The 14,963-nt window shown below is 38.7% G+C and overlaps 1 protein-coding gene across 1 annotated transcript; it reads right to left on the bottom strand.

Moving 5' to 3' along the window:
- Positions 1-326: 326 nt before the first annotated feature.
- Positions 327-14,474, bottom strand: PPAT (phosphoribosyl pyrophosphate amidotransferase). The gene is made up of 11 exons (XM_009875583.1): positions 14,443-14,474; positions 13,420-13,486; positions 9,828-10,034; positions 8,427-8,539; positions 8,167-8,312; positions 6,821-6,893; positions 5,644-5,795; positions 3,961-4,088; positions 3,076-3,297; positions 2,188-2,308; positions 327-760 (listed from the first exon to the last, which is right to left on the bottom strand). The coding sequence occupies exons 1-11, from the start codon at positions 14,472-14,474 to the stop codon at positions 585-587; spliced, it is 1,437 nt and encodes a 478-aa protein (XP_009873885.1). The 3' UTR covers positions 327-584.
- Between the last annotated feature and the right edge of the window lie 489 nt (positions 14,475-14,963).

Here is a 14,963-nt window from a genome sequence, read left to right as displayed (position 1 = left end):
CATATGCTAGACATTAAGTTCATAGAATCTGTTAAAAAGTGTTTGATTAATAAAGACTATTTATCTATATATCCAAAAATTAGGTACTTCTATTCTTAAAAAGACTAAGCAAGAACTGCTGAGGAAGGAATTTGATTCTTCAGAATCTAGTAGTTTTCCAAAGGAGAAAGCCAAACCACAATCTTTTGCATTAAGGCTTGGATAATTTGAAATTACACCACAAGATTCACAATTTGTGAACAAGGCTAACAAGGATATCTTTCGGGGCAAGACCAAAACAAAAAACTCTGCAACTGCTACATAATTAAAAAACCTTTGGTTTTTATAATACTTTACGAGAAAATAGAAGGCACAAGTGTGCATCAAAAATGTAAGATTTTGCATTTTAGTCTGCTTACACTGTTTTTGTCAGCATACTGGACTTTGTGTAAGTCTTTACTGTAAAGGTGTGTTTTAGTAACAGAAATTGGTTAGCTGTAATGAGCTTTCTGTATTACCTAAATGTAAGAAGACTATTAGCGAGAAGGCATCTTTGAAAAAGGTACATTCAACAGGAGATGAACTGATGCCCATCTGCTGAAAATTCACCACTCGAGCTCCACGGGATACTCTCCAGTGAGACACGCTATGCAGTGACCAATCTTCCCAACATGCGACTTCTGGGTTTTAAGGCTGTTCTCGTTCTCTTGTCTTGCTTTGATGCTTTCCTGGACGGATGATACCAGCCCTTCCACAGAAAGATAGACAACACTGTCTGCTCCTAGAGGAAATAAAGGATTCATCAGTTAAAGCTGCAGTACTGTGCAAAATGCAATGTTCTTTGGCAAGGCAGTCGCATTATGTAATGGATTATGATGCCAGGCAGATCGCCTTACCTAAAGAGAGTGAATATGAAAAATTATCAGACCATAATAAGCCTTGCCCTTCTCAAATTCTTTGCGCAGAGAGCAGAGTCACTGAAATCTAGACAGAAAGTTCTGAGTTGGGAACAAATATGTCAGGCATACTGCAAAAATAGAAAAAAAATCTAGACTCCCTCAACACCCTGTTGTTTCCAAAGTTCCTCTGTAGTTCGAGTCTGGAAGCAAATGTGTGTGTGGCTGGTGCTTCCCAACTCAGTGCCTAGGACTACAAACCCCGAATGAGACTTGGAGGAGGGGAAGACCATCGTGTTAAAAAAATTTCAGTATGCAGTCCATGGGAATGTCCTAGGAGTAGGGAAGTTTTCACATCATTGAAATTGATTTCTATTATTTGCGCTCATCATTTTGCGAATACTTAAAAATGAGATTCTACGAACTTGAAACATTTCAACATGCCTTCATAATAATTTTTGGGAAAAGAATTCATTGCAATATGAGAAAGCGAGAGTAAGTATTTTAACACAGGAAATCCCAGTTTACTTTCCGAACTGTAAATACAGCTATGTTCTTAAGGCATTTTTCAAAGTATTTTGCAGCCCAATGGGCCACATACAGTAGATGTCCTCACTCACAAGCCTTCACATGACTTCTGTTGCTGATATCCTGATGAAAAGCATGTTATTTACCACATCAAAAGCAACATAAGCTGTTGGTTCTTCCCTTGTTCAGCTGCAAGCATGACTCATTCTAGAGATCTGAGAATGTATTTAACATTCTTTGTTTAGTTTCAAATGTCATTTATTTCAAAGTGAAACATATAATACAGTTAAAATTATTTACATAAATTTAAATTTGTAGAAGAATCAGTATGTTCACAAATCCAAACATATTTTTATGAATATGTCATGGAAGTGACACTATTAGCTTTTCCTTACAGGACAGATTTTCAACCACATATTTTCTTCCTGTATTTTTTCCTACAGTAGCTCCTTGTTGTAAATACTTTCACAGAAGGAGCTCTAAGTACTGCAAAGCTGTGTTGTCACACCTTATTCGTAATTTATGGTTATGCAATTATTATAATGCCTTCTGTTGTTTGGAGAAATATAATTCACTAACTGCACTAAAAAAAAGGTGTATAGGTAAATCATGTTTATCTGTAGAGTACTTACAATGTGGAGATTTAGTGTATTAACCCTATTCTTTTTAGCCAGTTTTGCCACTCTTGCTTTGATATGTTGCACTTTATTTTGATGTAGACAATAAAAGATAAAGTCTCTCTCAGAAAAAGGGGAGAAAAAAGAAAAGAAAAAGTAGCATTTACCGATATAGTTTGCAAGATCGTGAAATTCAGGTCGGTTGGCAATGAGTTCTTCTTTAGTTGGAATGTTTATTCCCATGTAACATGGAAATCTGATGGGAGGTGAAGCCACACGGATGTGCACCTGAATAAAAACAGTTTCAGAACAGCCTGCTATAAGGTGAAGGTCAGCAGATCATAACACAATAGCAAAGTCCCAGTTCTGTCAAATAATCATGAAGAACAGAACACAGCACTACACAGAAGGGTTAAAAGTAAGATAAAATTTCTTTCAGATACCAACACAGCAGGAGAAGATAAGTTTTAGAATTTATTTTTACAACATTTCCTAATGTTATTAAAATGTTCCATCCTGATCTTGCTTTTTTTCTATGGTGTTCAATCCTTGGTGTACATTTCACTTTACAAAGTCAAATATTGTAAAGAACATTTTTTGTCTTCAGTGAAAGACTTGCATATTCTGTTTCAGTTGAAAAATCTTAAATTAAAATTTTGTGCTCTGCTGATTTATGTCACATCCCTGTTTACTGCAGTATGTGGCTGTACTTAATGCAGTACAAGTCACACATACGTCAGGAATACCACACCATGACTTGATTTTCTGATCTTAATCTAATCTGTTTTCCATCCTCTGTATTTGCCAGATAGTGTTTTATAAAAGGAGACCCGTTCCTCTCCCCTTATATCGCTCAAAAATCACAGTCATACAAAAGAAAATTCTTAACCTATCTTCACAACAAATATGCACTAGCCATTGTTTTTTCCACATGTTTGGTCTTTTAAATAAGAAAACAACAGTGCAATAATACAAACGAAGACAAATCTCTGTGCTTTGCACTCCCATCAATCTTCTACTTACATCTGTATTGTACTGATCAAAAGTTAACTTACCTCTTTGGCTCCTGATTCTCTCAGCAGTTTTATTATGGGTGAAATGGTATTGCCCCTCACAATTGAATCATCAATGATAACAACTCGCTTGCCTTTAAAGTTATCAGACAGAACACCAAACTTCTTTGCAACACCAAGCTGCCTTAACCTCCTATTTGGCTGGATAAATGTTCTTCCTACGTATCGGTTTTTACAGAGTACTTCAACATATGGCAGTCCGCACTGTCAACAAGAGACAGTTAAACAGAATTAGTATCTATAAAACTGGTTATCCTCACTTCCTCTTTTTAAAAGTAACCTTAGGACTTAGTATGACTTCACAGTAACCAAAGAACTTTGAAATGATAGAATCATATAATCATAGAATTGTCAGGGTTGGAAAGGACCTTGAAGATCATCTAGTTCCAACTCCCCTGCCATGGACAGGGACATCTCCCACCAGATCATGTTGCCCAGAGCCCCATCCAGCCTGGCCTTAAAAACTTCCAGGGATGGGGCTGCCACCACCTGTCTGGGCAACCTGTGCCAGTGTCTCACCACCCTCATGGGGAAGAACTTCTTGCTAACATCCAATCTGAACCGATCCATCTCTAGCTTTAATCCATTCCCTCTATCGCTACCCAACATCTTAAAAAGTCCCTCACCAGCTTTCCTGTAGGCCCCCTTGAGATATTGGAAGGCCACAATACCTTAACAGAGTGGAATAACCACAGAAAAAACAAATGTGGGTGACCCAACAGGAGTATTCAGCATACTTAAGATATAAAGCTTTATCAGTACAAAACTGTAATGGCTCACATCATAATACCTTATTACAAGAAGGTATGTGTAAATATGCTTGGGGAAAAAAAAAAGAGAGAGGAAAAAAGGCAAGGTGACAAATACCTTTTGAGCATAACCAAGAGCTGCTGGTGTTGCAGACTCTGGAACAGTGCTGACCAAGTCTGCTTCCACAGGTGCTTCAATAGCAAGCTGCTGCCCGCATCTTCTCCTGACTGAATACACCATCTGACCTAAGAACAGCAAAAAGGGTTTTTCTTGCCATGCATAATTGAGATTTCCTCTCAGTTTGTACTGAAGTCAGAAAAGCTCCAGAACTAATAAGCTGTCACTCACATAAAGTCAATTTTTATTTTGTTCCATAATGTCATATTCTTATGTTCAAATTCATATCACTACACAGAGAATTAATATCCATTTTGCCCTAATCCGGTAACTAAAGTCCTGTGGATATCACAAAATCCACTTACAGGAGGAAAGAAGTAGAAATTATATCTGCCTGTTCATAACATGCATATCCTATTTTTAGGCTGGTTTCTCCAGCAGACAAAGTTTGTGCAATCCTGCTGTCTGCCTCTGCCCGCTTACTAACCTTGAACCAGTTCGCAAAATTCATCCCAAATTTAGTAAAGGGATAAGAGGCCTCAGAAGCTTTTAAGGTCTTAAAAAATTTCCAATGTGGGAGGGAACTGGAGGTATTGTAATGAGATGAGGTGCAGCAAAGGGTACAGCATCAGTATTAAGGAACGTAAGAAGTGAGGATATTGAAGGGTAATAGGCTCATGAGAAAAAGGAATGTGGGGTGGAACTGGCTTTACAAGGGTGAAGACTGGTACTGGATGAATGGCTGGCACGTCCACAGAAAGCAAAAACCTTGTTTGTTAGGTATGAGAGTCCTGAGACAATTTTTGAAGGTTTCTACTGAGAATAATAAAAGCATCAGATGGACAACCTCAAGTACTTAGATAATGCATAGATATAAAAGTTATATTAAAAGCAACTTCCTGAAATAACACTTTTTTGCAAAGAAAACGCCAAGATAAAGTGGTTTTGCAGATCCTATTTCATAAGGCTTCATTTTTTAAGAAGTCTTCCAAGAACCAATAAAGTTCTTTTCTTACATCTATCACTTTTAAGGGATATTTCCTCTACCTCAATCATGTTTGTGGTTCTTTTCATCCCTTCCATAGGATTATGCAGACAGCCTGACTGAGGCCATAGGCACAGCCAGGAACAGGAGGGTGATGTTTTGTGCTCTTCCTGATGAGTTTCATAGAATCACAGAATGGTTAAGGTTGGAAGGGACCTTGAAGATCACCTAGTTCTTCCTCCCCTACTGTGGGCAGGGACACCTCTCTCCCACTAGACCAGGTTGCTCAAAGCCCCATCCAACCTGGCCTTGAACACTTCCAGGGATGGGGCATCTACAGCCTCCTTGGGCAACCTGTTCCAGTGCCTCACCACTCTCATGGTGAAGAATTTTGTCCTTATATCTGATCTAAATCCACTCCCTTGCAGTTCCAGGTTATTGCCCCTTGCCCTATCACTAAAGGCCCTTGTAAAAAGCCCTTCTCCAGCCTTCCCATAGGCCCCTTCCATGTATTGGAAGGCTGTAAAAGGCCTTCATGTCCTCAAGAACTTTGCCAAACCATTCTGTCCCAGCTCTGCTCTTCAAGCTCACATTCAGTGGCACCCTACTACGAATCCAGATCCTTTCCAGAGTGATTGTTCTCCAGGACAACATCTCTCACTACTTAGGGAGGAGCTTTGTACATTATATCACCTTACCTTCAAAAATACTGTCTGGTCTTGCAAAATAAACATATTCAAAGATGCAGAAGGCTGACGGATCTCCTTCAGGTCTTCGTACAACATCCAGTGTCTGGACATCATATCTGGATATCTTCACAATCTCTCCAGGAAGAACCTCACGATAGTACCTTGAAAGAAATTCATAGCATTTAGAAATGTCCTGAATCTGGCTGATACTTTTGAAATATAAACAATATTCAACTGACAGAAAAAAAATGCTTTCGAACATGTTAACATGACAATTTGCTTCTATCTTAGGATTTGATCTGGAGAGTTTTAAGACCAACATGCTAAGAGAAGTGACCCTTGCTAAACCAGTCTGAATTAATACCCAAAAGCAGTAAATTTATACTTAGTAACAGAGAATTATGCTATTCTTCCTATGTATGAGACATACAGCACTCAGGCTAGTACAGGCTTAATTGAGATTAAATTATTTTAGTAACTTAATCCTGGATCAATACTAGAGTACTTTTCTATGAAAAGCAATAAACATTATAGTGCAATATAAAAAAACCACAATCAAGAATAAAGATGGTAGCCAAAGAATTCCTGCCTGTCAAGCCAATATCTAGAAAAATATCTGTCTAGTGGTGACAGGCAGCTCTCACAAATGACATAAAGCTGACTGGAAATGTACATTCCAATTCTCATATCTGAAGAAATATGGAATAGTATTAGGTTTATTATGTTACAATGGATAACCTTATTCAACATTTTTCTAAATCACAGAATGGCCTAAGCTGGAAGGGACCTTACAGATCATTTTAATCCAGCCTCCCTGTCGCCAGGGATGCCATCTCTCGACTAGATCAGGCAACACATGGGGACCGAATGGGAATCGAACCCGTGACCTTAGCGTTGTTAGCGCCACGCTCAACTGACAGAGCTAACCAGCCCCTATCCTTAGTCACTTAAAACAGTAAAATGGTCTTCCTGTTACTTTCTGAACAAATAATTCTTTTACATTAATCCGTTCAATAAAATAAACTGGCAAAAAACATGACAGTCCAAAAAACCTCTCCAAACAGCCCAAGAAACAAATCCTTGATGTCTTTCACATTGTTATAGATTATGATATTTGGCAATTTTGTTTAACGTTCGTCGCTGCCCAAGGAGAGCTTTCAGATAAAGTGAGAATCAGGGCACTTACTCTGCACCAATAGACAAAAAGCTACAAGATTCAGAAGAGACTACCCATCCTTCTGTTTCACTGTTATCTTTCCCTGAAATGAAAGATTCCAGTTAGTTCACCGTTACTGTTACCATTACCCCCTGCATTTGCATTTCTACTCCAGTATCTGGCTTCCTATAGTTTAGGTTGCAAGTGCACAATAAAATGCTGTTGTAATTTCTAACTAAAAGATATAGCATTCCAAAGCTTCTGTAATTAAAAGAAAAAAAGAAAAAAGAAAAAAAAGAGAAAAAAAAACAACCAAAAAACCCATCACAACTTAAACATCATTAACCTGTTCTAGGCAGAAGTGGAAGTAACAGCATCATATTCACAGTTCATGAATTGAGATAGCTACAGTTGTTATCTCTGCACTACTTCACACTTTTCCCATTCTAGTTCAGTGACTTTAGATATACATAATAACTTCTGTCCACACAATAAACTCCTTACTTTTCCTATGCTAAATGTGTTGATAGATAGATCCTTCTGATTACAATGGATGCTGGATTGAACTCCAACAAGGAGAATTTTCAGAGACAGCCACAGGAAAGGCAGAATTGTGTAACATAGCATAGGAACGCTTGTATACTTTAAAAAAGTCTTGGTAATTTTTTTTGAGGTTAAAAGTACCAAGTTTTGTGAAGATACAGAATAATTTACTACTTTTCCTTTGAATTATTTTATTTTTATACTGATAAACAGATTTTAATCTCACTTCATGGAAAATGTTGATTTGCATGCTAAACAGGAACACAAAGAATTTTTCCGATAAAATGATCGCACAGTGTTCCATTATCATATTATGTGTGACTGGGAGTGCTTGGAATTTAGAAACACGATGCCAATAAGCCAACATTTTTTGGCAACCCTCCTACAGGAGAAAGGAAGAAACCAGACTTGTTTCTGGACTGGAGCAACTGGCTCTAGGTGGCCCTGCCTGAGCAGAGGATTTGGACCAGATGACCTCCAGAGTTTCTTTCCAACCTCAGCTCTTCTGTGTCTGTTCACCACTGCTTTCCTGTGTAGGTGATGAGAAGTTAATTAAATTTCACAAATATTCTGTGAGAGCTGAGCTACCCAATTCTGACACTGTCACTAGGATTCCCCTTTTCTGGGAACAGAAAAGATGTCTGCAGACTTCCTACACACTATTTTATCCTTACCAACACTTATTTTTTATTGTGAATTTTCAAAACTGACTTCTGCATCACATATTCCTACTTACACCTCAGTAAGTGTAGATTTAATTACCTGTATCAGTGATTTCAAGCACAAAATATATATATATATGTACATATAATGAACATATATATATGGTTTACCTTTTCCATTCATGTCCCCTACTGGAATAAGGCGACCAATGCAGAGTGGGCGATTCCCATATGGATCACGTACTGCATAAATTATATCTTTATGCATAATTAGCAATGAATATGAAGTTGGAGTTTCATTCATTAAGTTTCTTATTCTGAAATGAAAGTGAACATAATCGTGTGTCACACAAACAGCTGTGTGCATTTACAGCTGCATAGCATGCTGAGATTACGTTGCTATTCTTGATTCTGAAACCCATCATCCTCACCTTGCTACCCAGTCGGCTGTATCATCATTTTCTAGAGGAGGTGTGAAAGCCAGCAGCTGGGTGATCAGTTCACTGTCAGAACTGGTCGACAGTCCTACACCATGCCGCATAAGCTTTTAAGACACAAAACAAATGTGTTACCAACGTTAAGAAAATCCCACATAACACTGCTCAGATTTAAATCTAACAACACCTCTGTGCAATGAGCCATTTTAAAACATATAAGTGTTTCAGGTGATCTGATTGGATTTCTTCAAACAAACCAAATATGCCAAAAGAGGTGATACAGTCATCTATGCCCAGTACTACATTTCTCCCTTTGCATCTCATTCGTTTGCTCCACATGCAGCCAAAACTAATACCACCGATATTCATGGCAAAAGTTAATATTTGGGCCATTTAATCAGCTTTGTAGTTCTGCTTGCTACAAGGGATGCAGAATGAGATATGAAGGCAGAATGGTGGTTTGGGCACAAAGCAACAACAACAGAGGTGTGAAGGGATGCAGAGTGAGATTAAAATACTGAAATCCCACAACTAAAAGTTTGCTAGACCTGGTCAAACAAATTGTTCTCTTGGCATATTTATGCTTGTAAGCAAGAAGAGAATCTGCAGTGTACCTAGCCAACTATTACAACCCATTCAATGCCATATGCATTACAGTTTCCAATTTTTATTGTTAGAAATCATTTTACATCTGATGTACCTCTGATTCTCCACTCTCCATCTACATTTCCTCACCACTGCTTTTTTCTCCCATTCATTCACACACTTGTGGCTCTGATTAAAGATGGGCTAGGTTCCCTTGGGCATGCCATACATTTGCCTCACTTCAATGCAAGAGTATGTCCTCTTGCTTTTTCAATTGAACATATCACAGAAGAGATTTCACAATGAAACATCTGCTACATTTTAATTTGGTTTTTTAACACATACTCTTATAGCCAAACACACTATTGAATGTGGCATTTGTTGGTTTATGTCCCAACAATGCTCATGATTAATTTTGCAAGCCAGAAATATAAAGACAATATTCCAAACGAGACAGTTCCTATTGCAATGCATAAGCATTTGCTCCTTCTATCAGCCACCAAAAAGGATCAGAGCCTTAAGAAAAGCTACCTTTTGTTAGAATTTTTTCTCACTTTTGTTAGTTTTCTGACTTCATCAATAGGAATGTGACCATCAGTCTAGAGGATTGGTGAATTATCCCTCCTGACAGTTACAAATGCCTCCCCTCCTCAGGATATTTTCCCAAAAAAATGTTCTATTTTGATTATGGGGCTCTTCTGCTACCGCAAGCAGTTCAGTATTAAGAAAAAGTCACAGCCAATTTATTGCTCTTTGCTGCCTCATACTTGGAAAGGAATGATACCAGGGCCTCCCAGAGGACACACTAACCTTCCTTCTGAGCCGTACAGCATTTGTTAGCTCCCCGTTGTGTGCCACAGCGATTTTGCCATGAAGAGTCTCTACAACAAAAGGCTGGCAGTTCTGCAGCTCAGAAATTCCCGAGGTGGAGTACCTTGTGTGCCCAATACCAAGGTTTGAAACGTACAGCTTCTTCAGGCTGTCTGCGTTGAAGACATGATTTATAAGACCCATTCCCTTGGGGAAAAAAAAAGAAAAAAAAGTTCTGTTTGGTTTTGTTTTTTCCTGGCAACTTCGTAATTTCTCCCTTTTTTTTGTTTGTTTTTTTTTCTGTGTACAGCATTAATGCAAGCAACTTTAAGAAAAAGGCCAACAGCAAGAAAAACATGGGAAAGAAAGAGGCTGAGTAGATATCACAGTGATACATCAGATCCCATTACTCCTGTTCTTAAATAAATATAATTTTTTTGTGCTCAGGATTTTCATGGAACAATCTGTTCTCTAACTAAAAATACATCTTCTGAAAAACAATAACAAACTGTCGTGTTGTTCAAAGACACCAGAAAAAAGACTGACAGAAGACAGGCGAAGAAGAAAAAGTTGCCAGATGGAAATTCAATGTAGAGAATACCTTTTACAAGTTAGCACTTTTATACTGGGTCCATGATAATGTTTATTAGATTCCACTGTCATTCTTGCCGATATCAGAAGACTTTTTCAAGAGGTTTTATTATTTACTTATAACAAACTTTTCATATAGCCAAGATGCTTTCTATCTAAAGCAGAAATGCATCAACACTTTTTAGTCAGCTGTCAGAAGCTACATTTAGCAACAAGCACTATGTGGAGACAATTTAGCAGCAAGAATAGTTTGAAAAAAATTGCAGGGAGTAGAAATTAAGTCTAGATTCCAGCCCCTCCTACAAACTCCTGCTTCTGCCACTGCCTGTGAGAAATATTTACACCCTTCCATGCTCAGTTTCCCTGTCACATGTGGTAATGGTCACATCTAACACTCATCTGGGACCTTCAAAGCTACATGGGAGAGGTCTGGATTTGTGAATGGTTCATAACCTGTGCTCTAAGTACAAGAGGAGAGTGGGATGGGACAGGAGGGATGGAAATTGGTCAAACTGTTTTCAGAACTCAACCAAAAGAGCTGAAGGAAAGCCTAGCGTTAGGGTGCTTTCTGCTATGACTGCTACAGAGTCAGAACACCAAGAGGCTGTAGTTGCACATGTGGTTCTAGGATACTTACTATCACAATAAAAAGTGTGATAAGAAGTTACTGCCTCAAGCTGTCAAACTGGTGTAAGTTTGCTTCAATCATTCAGCAAACTTTATGCCAGATCAGTTATCTGTTTTCTCACAGATGACATAAATGGTCTAGCGCCTATGTCATGTGCTCATACACGTATGGGAAAGCAACACGCACCATCATTTCACTTAAGCCAGCTTTACCCTAACAGAAGAGCTGGCAGTTCACAGGTCCAGTATTAAAGGATGTGGCTGCATTCAGCATTGCAATAGCTGAAACAAACAATGCTGTTTTAAACCAGATCTGGTTACACAAGTAGATAATCTTTTAATTGCAGTTTGAAAGATTCCTCTGATTTAGGTAGCGCTGCTGTGGGATGGTGAATGTGAATTACACCAGTATGAGAACAATCTTATGTCTGTATTATATGAGGCCTGGTACATGCCAGTACATGATAATGGTCTGATGAATAGCTACTTTAATATACTTTTCTGCATATCCAAGTGTGAAACAGAGAAAGTCTTTCTCCTACCAGAGCCTCTATGTCTATATAAGAGATTTAAGGTTTTGCTCATCCTGAGCTAACAGAGCTACTACAACAGTAAGGTTTTGTTACACAAATATAGCTGAAAGGCTATGGCAAAATATGTGGATGAGTCTTCCTGGAATAGTTTAAAACAAAAGATTAACAGCCTTTGTTAAGGGTTATTAATCCATGGGCAAAGGCTGGCAACTATCAGAAGCGAACACATACCAGTGACTTAGCTGTTCCAGTTCATATTCTAATATAAGTATTGTCTTAAACTGTTGACAAAGGTGAGTTTGCACAGAAGCACTGGGTAGTATATCAAGCACCTTTTCCATGCTGTTGTCTGCTATAACGAAGAGTCAGTCAGAGTTTGGAGGACGAACGGATGCAGCAGCATCTTAGGTGCTGACATTTTCATGGACTGGTTTACAAGTCAGAGTCCTATATATTTTCACCAATGTAACAGACCCAAATGTTTGTGACATTAGCACCACTTCCAGGATTAAACTAGTCACATAAATTGTACTACACAGGCTCTTTATCACACTGTGGTTATTACAGATTTTAAAAGTGGTGTAGCTGAGAAACATATTTCAAGGATAAATGAAACCATCACATGCTCTACAACTCATAAAATATCAAAGCTGCTATGATGAGATAGTCAAATTAGTATTGCAGCTCAGTAACATGGAAACACTGAATTACGGTACGACTTGCTTGGAAGTTCATTCTAAGAAGCTCTTTTTACTATGGGATATATATAGCAGCCCACTTTAAAGGAAGTTGGAATTCCTATAAACATTAAGGAAAGCTGAAACCTAAACAGGTGCGAGAATGAACAACAGGTAACTGTGCTAAAATTGAGAAAAGCTGCATTTAAAAGTGTTTTTATGTGTGTGTGTGAATCAGGCTGTGTAGCAGATGGGAGGGGGGAAACACGATGCTTGATGAGACAAGATTTTGCACAAAGCATTGAGCAGTCATGTCTAGATATGCATGCTGCTGCAGCAAAGCAGTTCTTACTCCTAGACTCCTTTGAACAGCTTCATTAATTCATTAATCTTCCTCAGAGACCTCTGAACATGAGAATAAATTGCTTTCTGACTGTGGTCAGAGAATGCCAATCAAGAATTGTCCCATGGTAATTTTGCTGATGTAGTTTTATTTCCTTCCTTCCTGCTTTTCTTTATTTTTCTGCTCTTCCAGGATGGAATAGACTGATGATTTATTTCTTTCCTGATCAATATTCAATACAGAATGAGCAAAAGTATCCCTAGCGTAAGCTGGTATTCTCCTATCATAATATTCTCAAGGCTGTGGCCATTTTATGTCTTTTAATGTCCCCTGGGATTCTCTCAGCTTGAGAAAGGCTCTGTGACCTCCTCAGGCCTCCATTAATTCTTTTACCCTGTTTATTTGTACCTATGGGTAAAGTAGTTGCCACTTCCTTGAGCCTCACTAGTGCTAGAATTAGCCATCCATTTGCTTGTGCACAGCCTGTAACTGTATTTATTTTCTCTTGATCTCAGGTTACATCAGTGCTCCAGACTTAACACCTTAGATGCAGGGTGACTTCGACAAGTAGTTTTTGTGACATCAGTAGCCTGATCTGGATATTTCTGTGTCTGCCACTGTGTGTAAGGATACACCCATCAGGTCACCATTGGCATGTTTGTTTCAAACATACACTTAAGACAGAAATTGCACAAATAGCAGAATTAGATACTGACAAAACCCAAACAGTCCATTACAACATATTACTTTCCCTCTTAATTATTCTGTTTCCTTTTAGGCATCTCAGGTCAGCATCTACAAAACATTTGTTTGTATTTTACCTTGTGCACTTTGAATGTCGGGGATGACTCTCCATCACTTGTCACAATTCCGGCACTCTCCTGGCCCCTATGGACAAAATATAATTAATATAAAGCACTGAAATACTTAGAATGAAATGCTTTAACATACAATGTATTATTGGTTCATCATCTTCTATTTACAACATGAAATTTTAATGTAAGCCTATTTATTGTTTTATTTTTACAGGCTTGTAATCAAAACAGGTTTCTTGCCCGTGTTATGCTTTATTTCAAAACAGTCACATAAGGTTTCTGTCTAAGCCCACTGAATTCAGTGGGAATCTTTCCACTAATAAGCATTGGCTCAGGATCTTACTGCACTCCTATTTCAGTGTGGGCATAAAATAACAGCAGATGCTTAATCTGAAAAGCCACTTTGCAGTGATAGTCTAGGCTCTAGTAGTAGGCGCCATAGCACTACTCTATTTCTGCTTTTGTTTGGGGAGGGGTGTTAAGAAACCGATGTTTTTGCCCAAGGGAGTGCACTGTCTCTTCCACGGATTACCTATGCACAAGCTTTTGCATTCTTGCACTTAAGCAGTCAAGCTGGCACTCACACCTCTAAAAGGTACCACGGACCCTCTGATAAAAGTGTCCAACCACATAAAACTAATATCGGGCACCACAGCTTCTGAACTCAAAGCAAGACATGTCTGGTGCGCAGCGTCACTGCAAATGGAAATACTTCTTACAGCAGATCAGCCTCAGGCTGGCCGTTGTGCTTTGCTGAGCAGAAAAGCTGTATCAGCTGAAATGGCAGAGTTTTCCCCAGCCTGCTCCATGTTCTCCCCAGCCCTGTCTCCCCGCTCGCTAGGTCCCTGACCTGGGGCCCAGCCCACGGGCAGGCAGAATACTGCACAGCTGCCCGAGGTTTATAATTCAGTCTTTAGCCACTGAAAAGGTCTGTTTTGCAGAGTGGATTTTCTGTGGGTAACAGTGCAGGCTGCTCAATCTTCCTTTATAAGGGAATGCTGCCTTGTTCCCAGAATAAGGCAGTATTACCTTTGACAAAACTGCTGCCATACGCCCACCATGCCTGTAACATTCACAGGGACTTTGTTGGACTGCTAAGCTCCCATGAAAAGCAAAGATGTTTGTCTTAAAAAAGTAAACACTTACAATATTTTTAGAATATTAGGCAGAGATGCAATTTGTGCATTAGACTGGTTTAACTTAAGTCACTAGAATTATGTAAGGCAAGCAACAATAAAATTGGCTGCAGAAATCTACAGAATGGATGCCAATCTACAACTGACCATGTTCAATACAAATTTTCTCCAGTTCCTAAAATCCCTTTATTGGTGACTAGCCCCGGTTTTATGTTAAGCAAAACTTTAAAGAACATTTGCCTATAGAAAGCAAAACAAAACAAACGTCACCCATATCTGAATGAATCTACCCTGTTATTGACATAGATTCTCAAGAATGAGATGAGGACTTTCTTAAACCCTTTTAAGTCAGGAAGATGTCCCATCTTTAAACACAAAGACTGGCTGTAAAACTTGAGGGTCAATATACTGCAT

The sequence above is a fragment of the Apaloderma vittatum genome, unplaced genomic scaffold (assembly GCF_000703405.1).
Source record: "Apaloderma vittatum isolate BGI_N311 unplaced genomic scaffold, ASM70340v1 scaffold18048, whole genome shotgun sequence".
NCBI classification, from domain to species: Eukaryota; Metazoa; Chordata; class Aves; order Trogoniformes; family Trogonidae; genus Apaloderma; species Apaloderma vittatum.
This window is presented reverse-complemented; position numbering and strand designations above follow the sequence as displayed.

Bases quoted from the DNA above. Each gene is read 5' to 3' on its own strand.
- PPAT (XM_009875583.1), bottom strand. From the start codon at position 14,474: ATGGTGGGCGTATGGCAGCAGTTTTGTCAAAG. The intron at 8,540-9,827 runs GTTAGTGTGTCC...GTGTCTTAAAAG, and splicing joins CTGTACGGCTCAGAAGGAAG to CTTATGCGGCATGGTGTAGG. The intron at 5,796-6,820 runs GTAAGTGCCCTG...ATTTCTTTCAAG, and splicing joins TTTTTGTCTATTGGTGCAGA to GTACTATCGTGAGGTTCTTC.